General features: G+C 33.7%; 1 protein-coding gene across 23 annotated transcripts in view; it reads left to right on the forward strand.

The window, feature by feature from the left end:
• The window catches only part of PCM1 (pericentriolar material 1), an 87439-nt gene that overhangs the window by 55276 nt on the left and 5917 nt on the right, over window positions 1-26246 (forward strand). For 11 of the 23 annotated variants that reach the window (XM_045535498.1, XM_045535505.1, XM_045535500.1 and 8 more), the window contains 12 exons: window positions 4264-4436; window positions 4792-4923; window positions 8695-8815; window positions 9236-9394; window positions 9647-9783; window positions 15554-15688; window positions 19187-19384; window positions 20998-21057; window positions 21332-21467; window positions 21774-21934; window positions 24944-25016; window positions 25520-25776. In XM_045535498.1, the coding sequence (XP_045391454.1) occupies window positions 4264-4436; window positions 4792-4923; window positions 8695-8815; window positions 9236-9394; window positions 9647-9783; window positions 15554-15688; window positions 19187-19384; window positions 20998-21057; window positions 21332-21467; window positions 21774-21934; window positions 24944-25016; window positions 25520-25776 (1742 nt within the window). Of the gene's footprint in view, window positions 1-1537; window positions 1595-4263; window positions 4437-4791; window positions 4924-7779; window positions 8278-8694; window positions 8816-9235; window positions 9395-9646; window positions 9784-15553; window positions 15689-19186; window positions 19385-20997; window positions 21058-21331; window positions 21468-21773; window positions 21935-24943; window positions 25017-25519; window positions 25777-26246 lie in introns of those variants that run through there. The other 12 variants (XM_045535495.1, XM_045535496.1, XM_045535493.1 and 9 more) reach the window with 2 other exon arrangements.

Genomic DNA, 26246 nt, shown 5'->3' on the forward strand with positions numbered 1-26246 from the left:
TCCCCTGGCAGCAGATAATACTTTTTCATATTTGTATCTTAAATTTCCGCTTAGTACTTGACACATGATAGGCTCTCTGTTTATTGATTGAATGAGATCGTGTATTTGCCACCATTCTAGTTTAAGTATCGGTACTTCCTGATTTATAAAGAATAAATACATCTCAAAGAAATATACAGAGGGAGACAGTAAATATAGACTGATAATCTCAATTGTCAAGAACCTTGTTGAAAATGATAACAGCTACTACCGTTTGTATCATGTTTTATTATTTACAAATTACCAACACATCTATTTTGAACCTCATAATGTTGAGTTGGTTTTATTTCCATTTTTCAGATGAGGAAACATGGTCAGAGAGGGTACCCATTTTTTCCATCACTCATAAAGGGCCAGTAATATAAACTGGTAACAACTTTTCTGGAAAGCTTCAAAAGTCATACCCTTAATCCAGTAATTTTACTTGTAGGAATCTATTCTAAAGAAACCAAAGTGGACAAAAAAATTGGGGTTTAGTGTTGTCTGAACAATATAATTCTAATATATAAACAAAAATTTGAATTAAGAAAGACTGGAAGAAAATGTACCAAAGGGTTAATTAATTGTGGTTTTATCTTTAAACTTGTCTGTACTTTCTAAAACTTCTATAGTGAGTATTTATTATTTTTGTAATTGGAAAAGAAACATCACATTTGTTTGTATTTTGAAATGACTTCCTCAAGCTCAGATTGCTAGGAGATGGTAGAGCTGAACTTTGAATCCTGGTCTGTAAAGTCCAGGATTCTTTTGGCAAAAATGTCAGTTCTGTTGTCTCAAACCTAGAATGTTACCAAAATTTTATAATTTTTATGTACTTTCAATATGTTTACCAAGTAGTGATATCTTAGAATAAATAGTTGAATGTAGGTTGGGGAATGACATTAAACTGAAAGGCTTAATAAATCAAGGATCAATTACTTAAAAAATTAATAACTGATCATAGTAATTCAGACCTTATTACTGTCACTTGGGAAAATATAATGATTGAATTTTGGTGAATTAAAAAATGTTTGAATAGTGTAAATACACTTGTGTGTATTTACATATTCACATTCTAAAAAGATGTATTTTTAGTTGTAACCATTACTCTAAAATTCTTTACAGCATAACATGTTGTAACTCTACCCATGATATATGATTACTAGAGTGTAGCATGTGTGACTGCCAGTATTAAATTATACAGTCATTTCTCCCTCAGGAGTTGTAGGAGGTTCATCCTGATGTGTATGCTTCTGAAAACAAATGATAGAAGTTTATTATGTTAGTCATTGTCAATCACGTTAATATAAATCTATAGCAAACCCTTTGAGGTTTTTTCTTGATGAGATTATTTTTAAATAGAACATAGGCCATACCTTGTGATAACATTTAGTTGAGGCAAGCAATTTTGAAGAAATTTGCTTATTTCTTTTTTTCATTCACTTATTCATATTATAGACCCTGTCTTTACTACTCATACACATTTTATGTTCATCCTTATGTCTGCCCTTTCCTACAGCACATGCTAGGAGAATACTACAGCAGTCTAACAGAAATGCATGCAATGAAGCGCCAGGTAACAATCTGCTTAGTTTTGGTGTCCACTTTTAATTTTTTTCCATTGGTCCTAAAATTTTTAGTTTTATTGTTCTGATTTTTTTTTTTTTAGATTTAGCTTAGTGTATATGTTATGTAACTATTGTAAAAGTGAAAGAGAGTTCAAACTCAAAATTCTGAAACCTTACATTTATAATTCTCAGTTGGTAAAATTGACTGCTTTTCTTGTTATCCTTTTCTGTTAGTGTATGTGACCTAACCAACACATTCATCAGGGTAATAGAAGCCTTTTTTATGATATAGTATTTGTTGTTTACTTTGTACTTGTTAAATGCTTAAAAGCATTATATTTATTAGAAACAGAAATATAGTTATTTTTATATTGTTTATTTTTTGTTTCCAGTCAACATCTATAAAAAAATTAACCTTCAAACAAAAACAAGTATGACATGCAAAGACTATGATAAATAAAGATCATGAAAAATTGCAGAGATTCCAAAATGCTATTTTTGTCTCTGATCTACGTATTTTCATTAAATATGTATAATTTAGAATTGTACATTTTTTTTAACTCCTCCTGCAGCTGTGCATGAGTTAAAAATAAAAGCCTGTTTGAACCTTTAGGGGAATATAAAGAAGTAAAACAAGGGCCCAGAACTGACAAAGCTGAGTATATCAGTGGCACTTCCAAAAGGAAAAATCTCTGAAAATAGTATAAAAACAAGATGAGGCCGGGCGCCGTGGCTCACGCCTGTAATCCTAGCACTCTGGGAGGCCGAGGCAGGTGGGTCGTTTGAGCTCAGGAGTTAGAGACCAGTCTGAGCAAGAGCGAGACCCCATCTCTACTAAAAATAGAAAGAAATTAGCCAAACAACTAAAATATGTAAAAAAAATTAGCCGGGCATGGTGGCGCATGCCTATAGTCCCAGCTATTTGGGAGGCTGAGGTAGAAGGATCACTTGAGACTAGGAGTTGGAAGTTGCTGTGAGCTAGGCTGACGCCACAGCACTCTGGCCCCGGGGAACAGAGTGAGACTGTGTCAAAAAAAAAAAAAAAAAGATCAGAGAAATCTGACTGAAATTAGGGATTTTTCTAGCCACAGCTAATCAATTTCAGTCCAGGAGGAATAATTAGTGTAAACTTTCCGCCTCTTGACTGCAAGTGGGGGTTGGAGGAGGGATGAAGCTTGTGTTGGCATAATTTATTGTTGGGAAAAACTTAGTTTTTAATGATATGTAATTTAGATTGATAATTTTATCACATGAAGAGATATTAAAGATGTCATTAAATATACTTTGTTCTTATAGCTTTGAAATAAACATTTTTGAAGTATAGTATATAAATTGAAAGTTTGCATATGAAATATATCTTTTTATCTAGATTTTCCTATTAATAGAGGTTTTTTAGAGAGATAGTTTTGATTCCTGTTTATGATAGTCATTTTTATAATAATATATCACATCTGAGCATTTTAAAACTAAGAGAACTTTAATGTATTATTTCAAGTTCATAACTGAGGCAAGATAGAGAAGTTGCATATTTTTATTATTGCAATATATAGAATTAGTATTTTATTATATATTAATATTTTACATTATTAGTGTTATTATTTTCTGCTTGTGAAAATCGAGACTTGAAGATGTAAAATTACTTAGCGAGTTAGTAGAAAGTTTTTCCATTAGAGCACATTCCTTTTGCATTTTCTTGTCCCTTTCTGGCAAAAATGAATTAAATCTTTATGATCTTCGTACACTTTTTGAGAGAGCAATATATAAAAACAAACATTTTCAATTTTCTTTCTTAGAAACTTACCACTGATTTCTGGGGAAGTTGAATTATTTAGCTATTTGTGGTTTGCTCTTATTGCTCTAGAAGAGTTACAGAATTTGATAGCTACAGGAACTGGTTGGAGATTTTTTTTTTCCATAGAGAACTCAAAATGGAAATAGTTCCCAATTTGTATTCTTAAAATTAGGGGTATGACTTATATATCTTTGAGCAATAATTCTGTGTTATCAACAAATGCATGTATCAAAATTGTAGCTAAATAATAGACTGATTCTGTGAAACTGAAAACTTCTGTTGGATCACTGCTTGCTCCAGTTTATACCGAGTATGTAGAAAAGACACTATAGTGAAATTGACCTATAATGTTTTAGTTACATATTCAGTTATTTATCAGCATAGTACTTTTCTGCATGATAGATGAAGTTTGGGAATTTGGTTTATCTAATAGACCAAACTAGGTAGATCTTAAAAATAGTAGCTTTCATTGACAGCATTCGATTTATTCTTTTTACTATTAACAAAAATAAGCAAGTTTACTTTTCTATAATGAAGTTTATATTAACAAAAAAATATTATTTGCACTTAGCTTATTTCATTCAAGTGCTAAAAGTATATAAAATTTTCCATATATTTTATATGGCCAGAAATAAACATGGTCCTTAGTAATGCTGGGTAATGTTATTCATACATTTAAATATTTATTTAATATATTTATCTTGATATTTTAAATTTATATTTATCTTGGCAACTTCAAGCTTCTTTTTCTACTTTAAAAGCCTGAAATAGAATTGTGTTCTGATTTTTAAGTAATTTAAAGCTGAGAGTAATGATGCAAGCTAATGGAAATTGTCATGAAGGTATTTCATCAATATTAATGTGCTGTTTTTTAATATGTTCCAGAAACTGGGAGTGATTTTTCCATGTTTGAAGCTTTGCGGGATACTATTTATTCTGAAGTAGCTACATTAATTTCTCAAAATGAATCTCGTCCACATTTTCTTATTGAACTCTTCCATGAGCTTCAGCTACTTAATACAGACTACTTGAGACAGAGGGCTTTATATGCATTGCAGGTAACTACAACTACCCTTATTTGTTGTTATCACCTTCTTTATGAATTTATACCTGGTTACTTTTCTTAAACTGAAGTATGTCCCTGTTTCATATACATTTTGATCTGTTTTCTTTGTGCTTTCTTGACATTTTATTTAAAACTTCACGTATAGCTTAAGAAGCTTTAGATAAAGTCTCCTTTTGTGCAATTTCCAATGTTTTATCTTTAATGTTATTTCTTCTTCACGCTCAACCTATGAGGTGAGAAATATTGCATTTGTTCTTCTATCTGCTTCTGCTTTTAAATTTGCACCATCAATTTGTGATTAAGCTTCATATGTTTTGTATAAATAACTATCTTATTTCCTTATTTAGGACATAGTATCCAGACATATTTCTGAGAGCCATGACAAAGAAGGAGAAAATGTAAAGTCAGTGAACTCTGGTACTTGGATAGCATCAAACTCAGAACTTACTCCCAGCGAGAGCCTTGCTACTACTGATGATGTAAGCTGATAATGATTAGTGAAATGTAGGCATAATTTCAGTATGCAGTAAACAAAAGTTAAATAGGTTATTGTCAAATTGTGAGTATACCTAATATATTTGATTTTTGGCTTTTTTAAAACTGGGTATAATATATTACTTTATTTTGAGGGTGAGGTATGAATGCAATCAAAATATGGTAGCAGACATAATGTATAAGTGATAGATTATGAGGTCTAAAATAGTCATGTTTTCATTGCCCAGCATATAGGGGCTAATTCTTAACATACTTTGAATAAACATATGTTTATTCAAGACATTTAATAAACCACACGGCAATCATATTACATCAAGAACCCTTGAATAAATAAATACAAGGTAAATTAAGTCTTTGGGTAAAAAGGAAACCTAGACCAAAGAAATTCATGTAGGGGAAAAAAGGTAATTTAATGTATTCTAATTGATGGAGAAAATTTTGAATGGAGTAAAAGGACCTGGAAATGGAGGACTCGAGTGGCGAGGAGAATGGTAAATTCAGTAAACTTTGCCCTCCAAATAGCACCTAGCACACAGTTGATTAAATGAATGACAAAACTGCTAGCATACTGAGGAGATAATGTGCTAAGGATTTGGGAATCACCTTTTTAAAGGTTAAGATCTTGATTTTATTGTAAAATATTGTATATGGTCCTGGGATAGCAAATACATTCTTTTTTATGACAACTCTTGTACCTGGAGATTGATGGGTAAAAGTATATTGATTAGTAAATATCTGCTGTAGGTAGAGAGTTGGAAGCATATTACTGTGTTTCTGCCCATTGTTGAAATGTTAACACAGTAAGTTTTTTCTGAAACAACAGTGTTTTCTCAAAAGATGATCTTGTCTCTTTCAGATACAGTAATTTCCTTGTAACTACTCAGACTTTCTGAATTTTTGCTCTTTAGTTTATACTTAAATTTAAAACAATATTTCCCCATATCATCTTTTCTGCTTAAAATATTTTCCCACTAGGCTTTAATTCCTGTACTAGTCTGATCATAAACCTGTGTCTAAAAACTACATAGTCTTAATTGACTCTGCAGTGCCCTATATAAATTAATATATGTAACTATTCCTTTGGATTAATTGTTACTATAACTAATTAAAAATCGTATACTAATTTTTGTGGGAAATGTGGTCCAGCTAAATACATAAAAAGTAGATGTTTTATTAAGATTTGTTGGGCAGTGAAGTAACTTGGAAGAAAATGAACAGTCTCAATTCTCAGACATATTTTTCAGTTATTTATAATGTTAACCCCATTGCTTTCCCTCTTATCCAGGTTTCACATAGGCAGCATTACTTCCATTTATTTTAAAAGATTTGAGCACATTGATCTGTACCATCAGTAGCACATTTTGAAAATTGAGGTACAATTTAGGATAAAGTTAACCTGAGAAGGTTTTAAAGTTAAATGAAATTTAAGGATGCTGTAATACTGGATAATTAAGGACTTGGGATAAATAATTGTACTTACTATTACTTTTAAATAACTAAATCAAATCTTTAATTTTTCCTTTAAAACTTAAATTCAGCATTAATGTCACCATCTTCCCTTTACTAATGCTATTTAATCAGCAGCAGCAGCACAACGTTCGCTGTTTATACCCATAGCTCTAGAGCAGAACTGTCCAGTAGACCTTTCCACAGTGATAGAAATGTTTTGTGTCTGCACTAATACAGTAGCCGTTATTAGCCACATGTGGCTAGCAAACACGTGAAATGTAGCTATTGTGACTAAGGAACTAAATTTTAAATTTTGTTTAATTTAAATAGCCACATGGTTAGTGGTTACCATATTGGATAGATCTGGAGTCTAATTTTTGTGCTTGTAGGGCAAGGTCCTTTGAACTCAATTTATGGGTCTTTTATGTACACATTTCAAGGTATGTAAGAATCTTGCCCAAGGAAGAGAGAAATGAAAGTGAGAATGGGCATCTGGGAATTAAAAGTTGAGGACGGAGTGGAGGAACTGAAGTTTAGGAAGAAGAAAAAATACTTTGCATCTTCTACTTTAGATGTAATAAAATGGTAAAAGCACGTCTATATTCAATTCTTACTTGAAGGAGCAACAAAATGGTTTGACTAGGTCTTAAAATATGTTCCCTAATGCCTGAATTTCCTTTAATCAGGGACAAATCTTTTATTTCATAATTGAAGATAGAATACTTAAAAAGATCAATAGCTAGGGGAAAGAAATAATTGTGAAATGTTTAAATCAAAATGTGAGACTTCCCCTAGTCCCTGTCACACTATACACAAAATGAGTTTGAAATGACTTAAAGTTCTATAAAAGCTAAAACTGGAAAACTTCTAAAAGAAAATGTGAGGGAATGTTCATTCCCTTGACATGGGGAAAGATTTTCTAGGATACAGAAAGCACAAATATAAAAGAAAAAAATTAATAAATGAGACTTCATGAAAATGAAAACTTTGTGCTTTTCAAAAGATATTATTAGGAAAGCATAATCCCAGTACATATATCTGACAAATATCTTGTGTCCGGAGTACATAAAGAATTCTTACAATTCAAATATAAGACAAACAACTCAGTAAAGAATGGGCAAGTGATTTGAACAGGCACTTCATGAAACAAGATGTATGAGTGGTTAGTATGCAAATTACAACCATACAAAATACCAGCTTACACCCATGAGAATGGCTAAAATGGTTAAAAAGATGGACAGTAAGAAGTGTTGGTGAGAATGTGGAACAATTAGAACTCTCACACTACTTGTGGGGTTGTAAAATTGCACAACCACTTTGGAAAGCAGTTTGGCAGTTTCTTATAAAGTTAAGCATAAACTTGACATGTGACCCAGCAATTTCTCTTCTAGGTATTCATCCAAGAGAAATGAAAACATATGTGCACAAAAATACTTGTACACTAATGTTCATAGCATCTTTAGTCATGATAGCCTCAAACTGGAACATCAGCAGATAAATGGATAAACTGTGGTATATCCATACAATGGAATACTATTCAGCCATTAAAAATAACGAACTTCTGAAGCACACAACAACATGGATTAATTTCAGAAACAGTACTGAGCGAAAGAAGCCAGACACTGAAGAATATTTACTGTATGGTTCCATTTATATTAAGTTCTAGAATCAGCAAAACTGATCTACAGTGATAGAAATCACTAGTGAGGTGTGGTCAAGCTTGACTGTAGAGGGTTGTGAAAAACTTCCTGGGCTAATGGAAATGGTCTTTATCTTTAGAGAAGCTGGTTACATGAGTGTACACATTTGTCAAAACTCATCGAATTGTACATTTAATATGGGTGCATTGTATATAAATTATATTTCAATAAAGTTAATTTTTAACAAAATATGAATGATGTCATGTTTTCTGATATGAGACAACCAGGTATATATACTAAGGTACTAGACATTATTATTAGGGTTTGGAGATAGCAGGATGTCCATGAGGTTATAAAAATAACTTAAAATGTTAACTTTGCCAATTTAGAATTTAATCATTAGCTGACTCTGTATTTTGAACTACATAATGACAAATGTTCTGCAAGGCTACTTAATATTTTTGTGTTCTGTGACTCTGTATTCAACCTTTAATAACTTTGGTTATGTCATAATCTTGTTTGGATTTTGTGTAACTTATGAATATCTCTTTCAGGTGTATAGTTTTGTGCAAATACTTAGTTTCCCTGTTAGATCCTTAATATTTATTATAAAATTTTTAAAAGAAATGTTAGTGATTTTTGTTTGTTTATTTTACTATAACTTAGGAAACTTTTGAGAAGAACTTTGAAAGAGAAACAAATAAAATAAGTGAACAAAATGATGCTGATAATACTAGTGTCATGTCTGTATCTTCAAATTTCGAGCCTTTTGCAACAGATGATCTAGGTAAGCACAGTTTTTTATAACCTTAAAACACGACTTTAAGTTGATCCAATACGGTCTTTGAACTGCATTGATGAGGAAACAAACGTCTAAAAAGGCAAGATGTGGTTGAAAGAACATGGACTTAAGTATCCATCAGTCTAAATTCAAGAATATTAACTCTTTTACTGTGGCCCAACAATCTAACCTTTCTGACTGCATATACTATAGAAATGGGGACGTTATCTACCTTGCTATGTTCTTATGAAAAATATATACATATGATAATGTATATGAAATGCCCAACTAGTATAGTGTCTGGAACTTAACCAAAGCAAATTTTCCTTCCTTACGTTGTGACATTATTTTTTTATTAATACATTTTGATGAATACATGAAAAAGTCTGCTTTACGTATTCTAAAATATTTTTGTTCTGAATGCAGGTAACACTGTGATTCACTTAGATCAAGCATTAGCCAGAATGAGAGAGTATGAGCGTTTGAAGACTGAAGGCGAAAGTAACTCAAATATGAGATGTGCCTGCAGGATTATTGAGGATGAAGATGGTGCTACTGCCGCTACTACAGTTAATAATTTAGAAGGTGTGTGCTTTATTGATTAGAAGTAATAATCATAATTCCATATAAAAAATTAAAAACCCTACCTGATATATAACAGTAGTTTTATTACTGCTTTCTTTTAGTTGTTAGGGGTAATAAAACTACATAAATGTTTCTTTGTATTATTTTAGCATAAAATCGTCAGAATTTAGTAGTTAAAACTTTGCATAAGGACATATGTATAATGTCATAGGCTTTGTTTTTGCTAATGTATCATTTTCTTTTTAAAAATAGAAACTCCTGTTATTGAAAATTATAGTTCACAACCACCTATAAGTGAAGTTTCTACTGTCCCATGTCCTAGAATTGATACTCAGCAGCTGGACCGGCAAATTAAAGCAATTATGAAAGAAGTTATTCCTTTTTTGAAGGTAAGCATTAATTTTTTTAAATAAATAAACTTTCTGCGTTTTGTTTTTTGATTCATATAAAAGGCTTTATTGTAACAATTTCTGACAATACAGGTAAACAAAAGGAAAAAAACTAAAAATCACTCATAATTTTGTTACCCAGCTATAGCCCTGTCAACATTTTGTGAGCTTTTCTGTACTGTTTTGTACACATATATGCATATTCTGCTTTTTTTCATTTACTATACCATAAACTTCTTTCTAAATCATTATTTTTCTCTTGTATATTTTTTAATGGTTATACAATATTCATACATTATTCATTCAAAAATATTTGTAGACTCCCTATTTTATGCCAGGTTTTGTGGACATAGCAGTGAACAAGTCAAGGCCTTTGTGCACGTGGAGTTTACATGCTAGAATAGGAATACAGACTAAAATAACATAAGTAAATATAAGACATATAAGTAAATGTATATCAGGTAATGATACATACCATGCAGAGACTTAAAATTTGATGATACGATGGTGTCTGTTTTAGATTGGATAGTCAGGGAAAGCTGAAGAGGGAACATTTAAGCAGAGATATGAATAAGGAGTCAGCTTAAAGTCAAGGTCATTCTAGACAGAGTAAAAGGGCCTGAAGGTAGGAATTAGCTTGGCATGTTGAAATAACTGGAGGAAGGCCTGTATGGTTGCAGGAAGTTTGTGAGATTAAGAGATTAAGTTGAAGAGGGAGGCAGGGGCCAGGTATGTAGAACATTATAGGCCATGATTAGAAGTTTGGACTTTGGAAAACTCCTTAAAGGTTTTAAGCAAGAAAGAAACAAAGTCTGGTTTGTTTTGGGTGAATTGATTATACGAGGTCAGGAGTGCAATGAAATCAGATGAGAAGTAACAGTAGTTTAGCCAAGGGCAGCAGTAAAGGGATATATTTTGGAAATCAATAGGTTCTTTTAATGGTTAGGGTGTTGGGAGATAAGAGAAAACTGCCTGGAAGGAAATAGGATTTACTGAAAACAAAGAAGGCTTGGGAGAAGGGAGAGATCAAGAGTTCTATTTTGGAGTTTAAATTTGAGTTGTTAGTGAAACATGTAAAGAGGTTAAGTAGTCATTTGGTTACTCAGCTAATTCCAGGCACAGCTGGAGATAGACATAGGGTAGTTTATAGCATATAGATGCCCCTTACAGCTATAGCATTAGATATGAGAAGAGAAAGGGACCTAGAACTGGGACACAGCATCAGGTGACCCAACATTTAGAAGTTGCGCAGAGCAAGAGCCAGACTTGACCAAGTCTGCCAACAGGTAGTTATGTTGATTGCTGCTTTGAGTGTTGAGTATTCACAGAATGGAATTTTCTGTTAATGATTTTACCAGTCCTTATTGTTATACATTCATGTTTGTTCTGGTTTCTTTTTCACTATTATAAACACTTCTTCAATGATTTAACTAAATTTAAAAATATATTCACTTTTTTAAAATTCTCGTGGTCGGTAACAATCACTTTTATTTCTTTAGAAACAATTCTTAGACATAGAATTTCTAGCTCAAAGGGCATGAACATTTTTAAAGTTTTTGATACATACTAAATTGTCCTTCAGTAAAATTAACCAGTTTATATTCTTACCAATGGTAAGAATATCAGACTGGTAAGCAGTACTGTTACTTTTGTTTAATAACATTGATTAGGACAGAGAAAGAAGTGTGCGAAAAATGGAATAGGAAGACAGAACTACTTTGTGAGATGGCACTCTTTGCATTCTAATTTAAAATGAAATTTAAAAAATTAGAAATTAAAAGTCAGTGTTCTCTTTTCATCCAGATATGGGAAACTACAAAATACGTTGTCATTGGTCTCATTTCATACAACCTACTTGTACTTTGACAATAGAGTTGCTTCTTTGCACTTATATTTCCTCCTTCAGTGGAAGTAATTGCTTTCTTTGGAATATTTTGACAGAAGAGATCTTTGAGAAAACAATTATTGAAACTGCTTTTTCTGAAGATACAACAGACTATCTGACTTTGTAGCCAAGAGGAGAAATAGGGTCATCTTGTTGCGTGCCTAAATTATTCCATGTAAAAAACAGAAACACAGCATTTTTCTGAGCAATTGCAATAGTTCCTAAATGGTCTTAACTGTCTGTTTGCTACATCTTCTAAACTTTTAGCTCTCTTGCTAGACTTGTTAGCACTTTTAAAAGTGCTTTTATTAATGGCAGTTGCTTGCATTAATACATACTTCTGCCTAGAATGCTCTTCCTTCAAATACCTGCATGGTTTTTTCCCTAGAACTCCTCAAGTCTTAGGTCACATGTTAACTTTTTGGTGAATAAACCTCCCCTTTACCCTTTACCTGCTTTTCGCTTATCTTTATAGTGCTTGCACTTCACCTTGTGACCTGTTTAATATTTGCTTATTTATTTCATCTGTCTCTCCCTGCTAAAATATAAGCTCTATGGGCCAGGTGCGGTGACTCATGCCCGTAATCCTAGTACTCTCGGAGGCTGAGGCGAGAGGATCACTAGAGCTCAGGAGTTCAAGACCAGCCTGAGCAAGAGCAAGACCCTGTCTCTACTAAAAATAGAAAAATTAGCCGAGCGCAGTGGCTCGTGCCTCCAGCTACCTGGTAGGCTGAGGCAGGAGGATCCTTTGAGCCTAGGAGTTTGAGGTTGCAGTGAGCTATGGTGACGTCACTGCACTCTAGCCAGGGTGACAGAGCGAGACTCTGTCTCAAAAAAAAAAAAAAGTCTGATGTTTGTCTTTATGATATCAGAGATAGTCATCTCTTTTGGTTATTGTTAAAAAACAGTATGTGCGTATATTAGGCACTCAGTACTTATTGAAAGAATTAATAAATGAATGGATGGACCCTTCACACCTCAATTGTGTTTTTCAAACTAATCAGGCTGTTTATGCTCTATAGGGTATAGTGTGAAAGCCACTGGCCCATAGGATAAAGATCAGGTTCAGCATCACTCACAAAACCTTTTACCTCTTGGTCCCAGCCTCTTAGCTATTCCTTCCCATGTACCTTGTGTCTTACTTGACGTTACTGAAAAAGGCACATTGCCCATGTTATTTCCTTTGCCTAGAATCCCCTTCACCCTCTTCTCTGGCAGTTAATCTTATCCCTCAGAAGCCTGTGCAGATGTAATTGCCTGTCTTTACAGGCATAATTCCTCCTTTTCTTCACTCTTCCTGGGCTACTTGGTATATACCCTCGTTATAGCACTTATGACAAAGGATCATAATTATTTGCATATATCTTCCCACTAGAGTAGTATCTCTTCGTACTTACCACCCAAAAAGGACTTGAGACAGGGTAGAGAGAATTTGAGGAGATAGGGCATAAATAAGTTTTACCAGTTCTGTGCATTTCTCTCCTGTTATTTATAAATATATATTTGCAAAAAAGAATACTCTTATGAGTAATAAAAATATAAATATTTGTATAGATAGGTAGATACTTACTTAAGAGTTTGAAACCGTTGCTTCAAGTGAATTGACTTAAATTATCTAAGTTATGTCTTGCTTTCATCCTAGGCATAAAGTGTTACCTCTTTTACACTTTTATTCTTTCATGAGTAATACAATAAATACTTATAAACATGTCTTTTTTAAATTAAATTAGGTATATTTGTAGCAATATTTATTTGTTATGTACAATTATTTTCTAAGGGTTAAAAAATCTAAATAATTTAACCTTATGATTGGGGAGTGCAGCCTTCGGTTAGGAAATTTATTGCATTTAATATTTTGTGTCTGATTTGGTGGTAAAGTTACTTAAGACACATGTTCTGCTTAGAATCTATTAGATGATAAGACATTTATTACTTGAGTAAAATAGTTTATGAAATGTTCAAAAAGTCATGAGTTTAAAAGAATTGCAATCATTTTTAAAAGTAATCTTTCTTAAATGTCTAAGATATTAGGAAACATTAATGATAATTTAGCTGGCTAAAGTCTGATGACACTACTAGAATTGCTAGAGTTACTTAAAACTCAAGACTTACCTTGTCATATTCCTTAAAATCTAAATTGTTCCTCTTCACTTCAACTATACAGCCCTGATTTAAGTGATATCATTTTTTGAAGATTTTCTTAGTAATTTAGCATTTCAGAAGTTTCTGAGGCCAACAAAATGAGTAGAATTAATGATCTGATTTTAACTATTTTATTATGTCTCATTTTATGTTAGATCTTGACTTTTTTGTAGAATTATAAAAATTCTTTTTTAATTATACCCAGTCAGCATTACACACAGTCACCTAAGTTAGACTTATCCTGCTTTCACCAGTCAGTCAAAAATGGACTCTCCCCTAACAGCAATCAATTTTACTTTCTTCTCTCCAATAGCATAACCTTATTTCATAACCTTATGTTTTGCCCGGGCTACCTGTCATAATAGGCATGAAGCAGGTGTTTACTAACCGGGGTCATAACCAAACTCCTTAGCCTTCAAAAGACTTCACCATTGGATCTTGTATATTTTCCCCACTGTCCATCTAGGTACAGTCACTTCAAATTCACAGTTCCTGTATCTGCGGTTACTTTTTCACACATTAGCCTTTTGTACAAGTGTCTCCTCTATCCAAGATATAAGATACTTTTACTCTTTTCTGCCTGGGTGAAATAGGACTTCTTCAGAGATATTTGTTGTTGCCTCTAGTGTGCTACCATAGCTCCTTATGGCACGTGATGTGTGCTTTTTGTATATTTATTTGTTCAACAAGTAATGTCTCCTGTGAGCTAGCCTCTATATTAGTTGATAAATAAGAAACAGTCCCTGCAGTTAAAAGTATTATCTGCTAGATAGCACAGAGCTTGTAGTGATTAATTATGTATTAATATATATCTGATCCCTCCCCTAGTATTTGACTCCTTGAAGACAAAGACCGTTTTTTGTTTTTTAAAAATCATCTGCCTTGACACATGAATTATTTTAAATGAACTTAAGTCTAAAGAAGGGACCTTAGACATCATCTAGTTTGACCACCTCATTTTATAGGTTTGTATAGTTGGGGGGAAAAGAACTGAGAAAACGTTATAGAATTTGCTTGAATGAATTTAGTAGCAGAAGAGGGATTAGAACCTTGAGATTACTTAATATAAATCATTTATAGACTCACCTCAAAAAGTTAACCATGATTTAGATTATTTTATAGTTCACACATGCTTCTAAAGGAAGATTAAGAAGAGATTTGCCTGAAGTGGCTTGTTCCGAAAGTTAGGGGATGATGTTGACCCTCAAGACGTTTCGTAATATCTAGAGACATTTTTAGTTGTCAAGATGGTGTGTGGAAGGGTGAGGCGGTGTTACTGGCATCTAGAGGTTAGAGGCCAGGGTGCTGCTAAACATTCTACAATGCACAGGACGTCAGTAGTAAAGAGGTTGAGAAACCCTGAGTTAGAAGATAATAGGGAATTTGGTAGAAAGTGAGTATGATTGTAAGAGTAGTTGAAATTAACTGCAAACAGGAAGATAGGCAAAATAGAAACTGTAGCATGGGTAATTCTCCTTAAGGTACAAAAAGGAAATAATGAAATGTATCGGATTAGCCAGATCTTTTACTGGCTGTTACCTGCTTTGATGTGTCAGAATTGCCAAACCTCTCTCAATGTGTGTAGGGTGGGAGTCTGGCTTTTCTTATGAACGTGTATTTCTAAATGTATATCTGAAAACTGAGAAGCATCTATGCAAGAAAAATAAAATTTCATATTATATGGATTAATATTTTTTAAACAATAAGTAAGTTTATATCCTAACCAACTAGAATTTTTCTCAGGAGCACATGGATGAAGTATGTTCTTCTCAACTTTTAACTTCAGTAAGACGCATGGTTTTGACCCTTACCCAGCAAAATGATGAGAGCAAAGAGTTTGTAAAGTTCTTTCATAAACAACTTGGAAGTATATTACAGGTAAGAGTTTATACTTTTATGACTTACCAGTATGTATGTACCATGTGGTTAGGATTTTTTTGGTGGTGGGCTATTTTCTGACATTACATAATTTATTCAGGTAGACATCCAATCTAGTATCCACTTGGGGGATGATATTTTAATACTTTTTAGGTTAGTCCTTTAATTGGGTAAAAAAATATATATATGTATTAGGACCAGTCTGTATCTTCATATAACTTGATCATCTCTAAGGCATGTGTGAGCTCTTACAAAATTTGATTAGTTTGATTTTTCTTCTACCTAATGAGAACATTTTAAGTTTGAAATATTTACAAAGTAGTCTGTGACTTTTTCTAAAATAATTTTTGATTAATCTAGGAGATTTTGGAAGCCAGAAACCAGCTACTAATTGTAGAGGCTTTTTAAGCTGTAACAGTAATCTTATATTAAAGCAGTGTTTCTCAACTAGGGGAGATTTTGCCTCCCAGGAGACATTTAGCAATGTGTGCAGACATTTTGTTTATCACAGAAAGTAGGATGAAAGGAGGTAAGGAGGAAAGAGGCAAGGGCAGGTACTGGCATTTAATGGGTAGAGACAGTACATTGGACAGTACCCCACAACAAAGAATTATCCAGCCTTAAATGTCAATAGTGGCAAGGTTGAGAGATCCTGTGTTAAGTAAGGTTACCTTATTTACCTCATAGAACAAATATCTTTACCTTTATATCTTCCCAAATATTTCCCCATTGAGATAGTTCAGTGATGTGTATTGTTGCTCCAAATTAGATGATACATTTTCTTTTCATCTATATTACAAAATTTTCTTATGAAACATCGACTTGCTTTCTTTTTTTTTTTTTTTTTTGAGACAGAGTCTCACTTTGTTGCCCGGGCTAGAGTGAGTGCCGTGGTGTCAGCCTAGCTCACAGCAACCTCAAACACTTGGACTCAAGTGATCCTCCTGCCTCAGCCTCCCGAGTAGCTGGGACTACAGGCATGCGCCACCATGCCTGGCTAATTTTTTCTATATATATTTTTAGTTGTCCAGATAATTTTTATTTCTATTTTTAGTAGAGATGGGGTCTCGCTCAGGCTGGTCTCGAACTCCTGACCTCGAGTGATCCACCCACCTCGGCCTCCCAGAGGGCTAGGATTACAGGCGTCAGCCACCGCGCCCGGCCCATCGACTTACTTTCTATTTCTATGTTTAAAACGGATTTGGGATACAGTATTATCACTGTCTATTAACTGTTTTAAAACCTGGGCTTGATGCAAATTTCTGTCAATATAATTTTCCATTTTGTTAGTATTAAGACTAAAGTATACATTCAATATTAGTTCCTAAATTGTCCTCACTTTATTTAATCTAATACTACTAACACATAAGGAATATAAGACATTGATGGTGGTGTGCATTTAGGAATCCTTTGAATAGAATACACTGGCAAAATTTACTTGCAGAAAACTGAAGGACTGTGGAGAAGATCTTATAGAAATATCTGAAGTATTAGAAATGTTTAGGATAACTTTTACATAAATGTATTTTTATAAATTTTACTAGTTTATTCCAATAGAAAGAAATAACTCCATTTTAGAATGAGGCTGAAAGAGAAATTATTTATAATTTAAATACTTTTTATCAAAATCCAATCAGCCCTTCCTCAGTTTTACCTGCTGTTATCATAATTGTGGGCAGATTCCAAAGCATTAATTTGGAAATAAAAGTCTAAGAAAGTTTGACCGCTTTTCCTTTACCCCATCCTGATATTTTCACAAGGGGACATACTTGAAGAAATAAGTAAAGTTAATTTATATTAAATATTGTTAAATTACTATTGTCTACATTTGTCCTTCTGAAAACTGTTCAAGCATTTTTTTTTCACCAAGCACCCAGCATATGTACTTCCTATAGTAGTACTAGGTAAGCTAGTCTTTTGACAGGGGAGATGAGCAGGCATTGAACATCATAGTTTGCTTGTTTTTTAAATAGCATAGTCTATATTTTTAGGAAGAAAGAAAAGAGAAGTGATTTTATAAAAAAAATTTGTAGAATATAGTAGACTTGTTTACTTGAGGATTGTCAATCTTGAATAATCAAAAGGGTCAGAATCTAGTTTAAAGAGAGTTTATTTATGCACAAAGTTTGAGGAAAGCCACCTGGGAAACATAGATTCCAAAGAATGGAAGTTGGTGTTTCCAAAGTGTAGAAGTTTGGGATCATTTATGTAGACAGTGTTTAAGGAAGCATAACAGAATTTCAGCATCTTTTTATGTAAGGCTTAATGCATAGCTACAAAGATGAGATTAGTTGAAGTGGTCTTTTTCTTTTGGGAAAGGTATGTTTAACATTCCACACTGAAGATGCAGCAGTCATGGGGGCTTTGGTGCCATCTTGTCTGAGTTAGGTATAGAACAACAAAGGAGGTAGTTAATCTATACCAAAGATCAGTGATTAGAATGGGGGGAGGTTTGGTCTCTGGTTTCTCCGAGTTATTAATATTTACAGAACAAGAACAATGAGGGAAGAGAGTTAATTCATAAACTAAGAAACAGAAGTTGCAAGCATGCTACTCAGTCTCCAGGGCTTCACTTCCCCCTTGGCACAATAAATTTAGAGGATCTTGAAATGTTATTTTCTTTAATGTGATTCTTTCTTTCTTTCTTCTTTTTTTTGAGACAGAGTCTTTCTCTGTTGCCCAGGCTAGAGTGCTGGGGCGTCAGCCTAGCTCATAGCAACCTCAAACTCCTGAGCTCAAGCTATCTTCCTGCCTCAGCCTCCCAAGTAGCTGGGACTACAGGCATGCACCACCATGCCTGGCTAATTTTTTCTCTATATGTTTTTAGTTGTCCATATAATGTCTTTCTATTTTTAGTAGAGACGGGGTCTCGCTCTTGCTCAGGCTGGTCTTGAACTCCTGAGCTTAAATGATCCACCCGCCTTGGCCTCCCAGAGTGCTAGGATTACGGGTGTGAGCCACCACGCCCAGCCATGATTCTTTATTTCAACCTGAATAGAGCTAAAGTTTACTTTTAAATTGATTCTGAAGAAAAATTTAAATTAGAATGACTGGTTGGCTTATGTGAAACAACAACCTTTTAAAAAGTACTCTATTGGTAACATTTAGATATGGAAGACTTTGTATTTTCCTCTCATATCACTTATTACTGTACTGTATGGAAGCTTTCTTGGGATTAAGAATCCCCTGTCTTACTCACTTATGCCCAGCAATTATATTAAATAGAGGCTAAACTTACGGATGACCACGTGTATTCTTTTCCTTCCCTGTATACTCTTTAAGCAGAACTAGCAAGATTCCTGCTTAGTAATATAGTAATATTCTTTGTACTGTTAACCTATTTTTCCTTAGGAATCTTAGCCATTAGTTTTGAGTTTTTCAATACTTAAAAGTAATAAAATTGTTTTCCTGTATATAGGTATTGTTAATCATCTGTATTGCTCTACCCGCAACTGAATTTTACTATCATCTTAAACTTATTTGGTCTTCTTTGAATAGGATTCACTGGCAAAATTTGCTGGCAGAAAACTGAAAGACTGTGGAGAAGATCTTCTTGTAGAGATATCTGAAGTGTTGTTTAATGAGTTGGCTTTCTTTAAGCTCATGCAAGATTTGGATAATAATAGTATAACTGTTAAACAGAGATGCAAAAGGAAAATAGAAGCAGCTGGAGTGATACAGTCTTATGCCAAAGAGGTAAATAACGTTCATTTTGATTTTAGGATAATTAGCACATACGTATAGTTCTTGATCATTCTTATTAATAATAACCATAATCATATTGTATCTCAGCAAAGGTAAGTTATTTTTAGTAATCAGTCAGATTGTAAATTAGTACATATGCTAGCCACATACAGAATCTCAGGAATAACAGCAGTAGCTAAAGATCAGGAATACAGACCAGAATTGATGCTAAATGTATGTTGTCAGATAGCCAGTTCACATTATTGTCCCTTATTCAGACCTCCAAAGAGGAGAGGAGGACTGGGATCCTGCTGCCTGCCATATATATTTTCTGCAAATATATATTACCCAGAGGTCACTCCCAGCCAACACACATGCTTGTTTATTAGTTAGGGCTTTGGTTGCATATCCCTGTAGTTTGTTCTACATTGTCACATTAGTCTTGATCACATGTGAAATTGGTGAGTTTGTTCCCCCAAACTTGAGGCATACCAGCAGGCTTTTCCCCTAGATCTGCACCCTTTTCTTAACCTTCTTTTATGAGAGGGAAAGCAAGCCAAGACCCAGACAGAAAAAGATAGCCCTTCTTCCTTAGAATCAAAAGTAAACAAAGTCAAGCTATCTATTTCACACTTACCATGATGTTTATATTCTAGATATAAGTAAATTAATTTCAGATAATTTTAATCTTTGCTAAGAACTTGAAGAAAATAAAATGTCATAATACCATAATAAATGATTGGAAAATAATATAACATATTATAATAAATGATCGGAAAGCAGTCTCCTTTCAATCTACTTTAGATAGACAATCTCATGAGGCTCTTTGAGGGGATGAAACATGAGCTAAGATGTGAACAACAAGGAGTTCATAATGAAGATAAAAGGGAAGAGCATTCCACTTAGAGAAAACTAAGTATAAAGGTTCTAAGGCAGGAGTGAGCAGTTTGGAGAACAGAAAGCCAGGGAGGGCAGGAACACATTACATGCTAAGAGTGTAGGAGATGAGGTAACAGAGATAGGTAAAGTCAAATTATGGGGCCTAAGAAATTGTGGGAAGGGCCTTTTATTCTAAGTATGATGGAAACCCATGGGAAAGTTTAAAATAGAGGAATGATGTAATCCCATGTGCTGTTTAAAAGATTTGTCTGGATACCATATTGAACAGAGATTGTGGGTGAGTAGAGATGGAAGCAAGGAGACCAGTTGTAAGGCTGTTGCAGTAGTCCAGGTAAGAAATGATAATTTAATGTCTTAGATTAGTGTAATTGAGTCAATTAATATGTGGTTAATGATAGTAACCAAGGCTGTTCCTAATGTTCTGGTTTGTGCCTCTGGGTGAATGAAGTGTGATTTACTGAGATTGGGAAGACTGAGGGAGGATGGGGTTCGGAGAGGAGGGAATCAAGATTTTTGTTTTTGACTTGGTAAGTTTGAGACACCTGTTAGATAGTCAAGGAGTAGTCAGGTGTACAGTGTTGGTTTTGTCTTGTTTTTTAAAAAATTTAAATAAAAGAGTTGAATTTACATTTTTAAGAAAGCATTCAGCTCTTTAGATATTGGTTTAAGGTTTACTGAATACCTAAGTGTATTGCTAAATTGTGTTTAATTGATTTGCTTTATAGGCCAAAAGGATTCTTGAAGATCATGGCTCACCTGCTGGAGAGATTGATGATGAAGACAAAGTATGTGCTAATTAACTTTTGCCTAAAAATAATGCTTTTGAAACACAGTATTAAATAATTTTAGTAGCTTTTACCTTAGTGTTTGAGAGCAGCGTACATCATCAAATGTCCACTCTTCTGACAGACCTTTTTCTTTTAAAAACAAAACTAGATGTCAAAATTGATTTTTTTGTATTTTTATTAGACAATGATGATTATTTTTATGATAGACTTACTATAGACCTTTTTAAAATGTACTTTAAGGAATTAATTACTCAAATTTATTTGTGACTAGGACAAGGATGAGACTGAAACAGTTAAGCAGGCTCAAACATCTGAGGTGTATGATGGCAAAGGTCCCAAAAATGTAAGATCTGATATTTCTGATCAAGAGGAAGATGAAGAAAGTGAAGGATGCCCAGTGTCTATTAGTAAGTTAAAGGCTCTGTACTATGTTCTTATATTAGTTCTTTGTAGATCACTTATTGAAAGAGTTTGGCAGACTGTAACAAGTATAGAATTAACAGTCAAAGAACTCTGATTTTGAATTTCACTGTGACCTTGACTAAATTACCTGGCTTTTCTTTCTGCACCACAGTTTTCTTGTACTTACTGTTTTAAGGATTTCAAATATTGTATGTAAAGCACCTGTGCCATGCAGGAATACGACAAATGGTAGCTAATTGTTAAGATTTAAGTACTGAAATTTGCTAAAAATTATGTATTACTCAACTTAGATTTGTCTAAGGCTGAAACTCAGGCTTTAACTAATTATGGAAGTGGAGAAGATGAGAATGAGGATGAAGAAATAGAAGAATTTGAAGAGGGCCCTGTAGATGTCCAGACTTCACTTCAGGCTAACACGGAAACTACAGAAGAAAATGAACATGACGATCAGGTATTTCCATTGTAGACCAACGTACCTTTCACCAGCCTTATTTTAACTACTGAAAGCAGATCCTTCTGAAAAATGTCAAAATTTACATTTTCCCCATTATCATTTTCATGAATACGAGTCTCATTAATATGCTTGTTAGAATCTGAAAAACTAGTTTATTTTTATGTTCTTCAATGTTTAACTTTAAAAGCACTTTAATCTCTTATATTTTTCTTCTAGTCATACATGGAAATAGTATGTAACAAGAATGAAATTATTCCATTTCTTATCTCCACCTCATCCTGCCTCATAGGCAACACTTTGTACAATTTCTTCTGCTGTTACCTCTATATTTCTGAATAATATGCACACGTGTGTGTATATGTCTTTGGATTAAATCCATACTTAACCAAATATTTAGAGTTAACCAAACTGTAAATATTACTGACTGCTGAACCAAGTAAATATTGTTTATTGCCTAGTCTTATTTCTCCCTTGAGTTTAATAATTGTCCCAATTTTTTATTTACTCCATTTTCCTTGAACATATACCCAAGTCTTTGCTATATCCTCTAATAGCTGTATAACCTCCCAGTAGAATTTTCTATGTGAATGAAATTTGCCATTTTTTTCCTTCCTAATGCATTCTCACTTTCTGGTTCATTCCAGATTTGTCTGTTCCTTACACCTACCGAATAGCTATCAGCCTAGAAATCTCCTTATCGTGTTTCTTTATCTCTATTCCTGGAATCCACTTTTTATCTTTGTCTTTCTTGGTTTATTGCCTTACTTTAGTGGCGCACATCCCAGTAACTTGCTGAGAAAGAGTGCATAAAATATAAATATTTTGAGACTTTATGTGTTTGAGAAAATCTTCTTCGATGTTGAAAATATTTTCCCTCAGGTCTTTGAAGTTACTCCATCTTTATCTAGTTTCTGGTGTTGCTGTTGAGAAGTCTGATGCCTTTCTTAGTCCTCATCCTTTGTGCACAGTGGGCCCCCCTTAGTCACAGTTTTTCTTTCCACCGTTTCATTTATAGGCAGTCAACTGCAGCCTGAAAATATTAAATGGAAAATTCCAGAAATAAAAAATTCATAACTTTAAAGTTGTGTGCCATTTTGAATAGCATGATGAAATTTCTGGCTGGCCCACTCTGTCCTGCCTGGGATATGAATCATCCCATTGTGCAGCATGTTCACACTATACGCTACCTGCCCATCAGCTGCTTACTAGCGGTTGAGGTTCACAGGTGGACTTTCACAGTATCACAGTGCTTGTGTTCAAGTGAGCCTTATTTGACTTAATAATGGCCTCAAAGTGCAAGAGTAGTGATGCTGGCACATTGTTATAATTTTTGTATTTTATTATTAGTTGTTAATCTCTTACCGTGCCTAATTTATAAATTAAACTTTATCATAGATAGGGAAAAACATAGTGTGTTCCCATGGATTAGAGGGGACTATGGTATGTCTTATTTTTCCTCCCTACTGTAGAAGTTGTTTCCTCCTGGAATTCTGAAATTTTACAGTGATATACACTGTAGTGGGTTACGAGTAGTTTTTAAAGTCTATATTATGTCCTTTGGTTTGGTACATTTTCTTTTATTTTCTTTATTCCACACCATTTTCTCTTTTCTCTCCTGAAATTAATATTATCAGACATTATTAGCCCTCATGCGATGGTCTAATTTTCTCTTCCCTTGCTTTTATTGTCCTTAATTGCCTTATCTTTTTGTTTTACTCTCTGGGAGATTTTCTTGACCTTAACAGTTGTATTATATGAAATTATTTTTATTTTAGCTGTCATATTTTTAATTTCTAAACACTTTCTTCTTTTTTTCCCCTGATTGTTCCATTTTTATAGTGCTCTTTTATTTTATGGAAGCAGTATCTTCTGTTATCTATCTAGAGGCTTTCTTCAAATATGTGCTGAACCTTGGTTGTTTATAGTAAAGAATGATATACCAAAAAGTGGGTTGAGGGTTTCTTGGGCTTCACTGCAGGGCATTTGGGGGAGAGCCAGCATTTTCATAGAAATTGCCAAAATGTCAGAATCTATTTGTGTTCCCTTTGGGGTGGTTTAGATTCTCCAAAGAAGGATCTTCTAGTCTTCTGCCTGGTGTATATAAGCTTGGCTTCTGGTATTCTGGAATTAGATGTGGGAATGGGGTGAGATCCCACCATTATACAGACTTGCACTAAATTCTTCTGTTTTCAGTATGATATTTCATTTGTGCCTTCTGTACCCCACCCCTAGTCCCAGTTGGCCCCCAGGTCTGAGGCTCACCAGTTTGATTCTCTAAAATATTATTATAATCTCAATTCTCTAAAATATTATTATAGTCTCCCATTTTATATTGAAGTTGGAGCAGGGAACCCAGATGTCCACATTTTTCTTAAATAGTTCTTAACAACTACCACCACTCCCCTTTCATCACCAGCCCATGCCCCACAGCATCATACTCTTTTCTTTCTTGATCTGATACTTCCAGTTATAAGGTGAAACACAGTTTTTGTTCCATTCCTCTGCTGAAGGCATTTAACTTTGTTAATCTTCTCCTCCTCCTGCTTAGTTCCTTTCCCATTCACTTAATGTCTACGTATATATGTATCTTGTAGTTTCATTTAAGATAGAGTCTGAAAGAAATAATAGAATCTATTTTAGTCTAGTTCTCTGTATTATTTTGAGGTTGTTGAAGAAATAAAGGAAACCTTTTTTACTTAGCCATCTTGAAGTTGCAGCCAAAGCCTCCTTCTTGAAATACTTTTAAACGATATTTTTTAAATTCTCCTGGGGCCAAGGATAGTGGCTTATGCCTGTAATCCTTTGGGAGGCCAAGGCGGGAGGATCACTTGAGGCCAGGAGTTCAAGACCTGCCTGGGCAACACAGTGAGACCTCGTCTGTAGCAAAAGAGAAAAATTCCCCTTTTATAAGTCTCTGGTTGGACAAAAGCCACACATGAGTAACCATCTCTTTATAAAATGACCATATATTTTAGACCCTACTATTAAAAATCTTTTTCCTTCTAGGTTCTACAACATGACTTTGAAAAAACAGCAGAAAGTAAAAATGCCCCATCAGAACAAGAACTCACTAGTAAAGGTAAATTTAAATAAGTATTCAATTTTAAGATTATTTAAAGTGCCCTTTATGTACTTAAAAGCTAAAAAACTCTAAATGCTTAGCAAATGTAAGTTTGAAGGCACTTTGGACCTGATGTAAATCCTTTGTAGAAAACATAAGGAGGCTTTGTTTCTGCAAACAGCAGTTAAAGAAAAGTCAACAAATATTTTCCTGCACAGAAAAATTCTGTAAGGAGCATTTTTAGGTACAAATGTGGGGGATTTAAAAAAAAAATACGTATTTGTGGGTTTTATCCCTAAAAGTCCTGATTCATTAGAAATTGGGTGGATTTCAGGAATCTAATTTTTGAAACATCCCCAGATGCTTCTAATTAACTAAATTTGGGACTCATTGATAAGAAAAATTTGTAGTTTTCTTTTTGGTCTTAAATGTCTTGATTAATTCTTGCATATTGTAATAATAGAGGGTAAAATTTAACACTGTTGCATTACACTAATACTAAGCATGTCTTTTGATGACAGATGACCAAGATAGCTCTCCTGTGAAACCCTGTTACCTCAATATCTTGGAAAATGAGCAACCTTTAAATAGCACTGCCCATAAGGACTCGCTTACTACTATTGATTCATCTAAACAGCCTAACCCTTTGCCATTACCTTTAACTGAAATTGAAACCTTAGTGCCTAGAGTCAAAGAAGTTAAGTCTGCTCAGGAAACTCCTGAAAGTTCTCTGGCTGGAAGTCCTGATACTGAATCTCCAGTGTTAGTAAATGACTATGTAAGTATCATTTACATTTCCAGATATTTCTGCTTTCCATTTCTGTGCATATTTCTTCATTTTCAGGTTAACATTTTCAGCATATAAACTAAACTCCATTTTGTGTTTAGATATAGAACCTGTTGTAACATTTTTTATTCATACTTTAAATTTGAGCAGAAGGGTGATAGTGAATTGAGATCACCATCTCAAAACCTACAAGCTGTTCTAGTTTTTATAGTTTTGAGAACCTAAGAGATGAGTTGTAGGTGGCAATTTTGAGAGAGTTCAAGTTCAGATCTGAAATGATAATGATACATGAATCATCATTTTTCTTTTACACTACCCATTCTTGACTTCCTCACTAAATCTTTGATAAACCTAAAGGTTTGCATTTGGGCTATGAAATAAAACAATTTGACAGCAGTAGAGTCCTTATCTTTACACAGTAAATGACAGAAAGATATGTTAGGAAATATGCATTTGTGGAA

The sequence above is a fragment of the Lemur catta genome, chromosome 22, assembly GCF_020740605.2.
Source record: "Lemur catta isolate mLemCat1 chromosome 22, mLemCat1.pri, whole genome shotgun sequence".
In the NCBI taxonomy this organism is placed as follows: Eukaryota; Metazoa; Chordata; class Mammalia; order Primates; family Lemuridae; genus Lemur; species Lemur catta.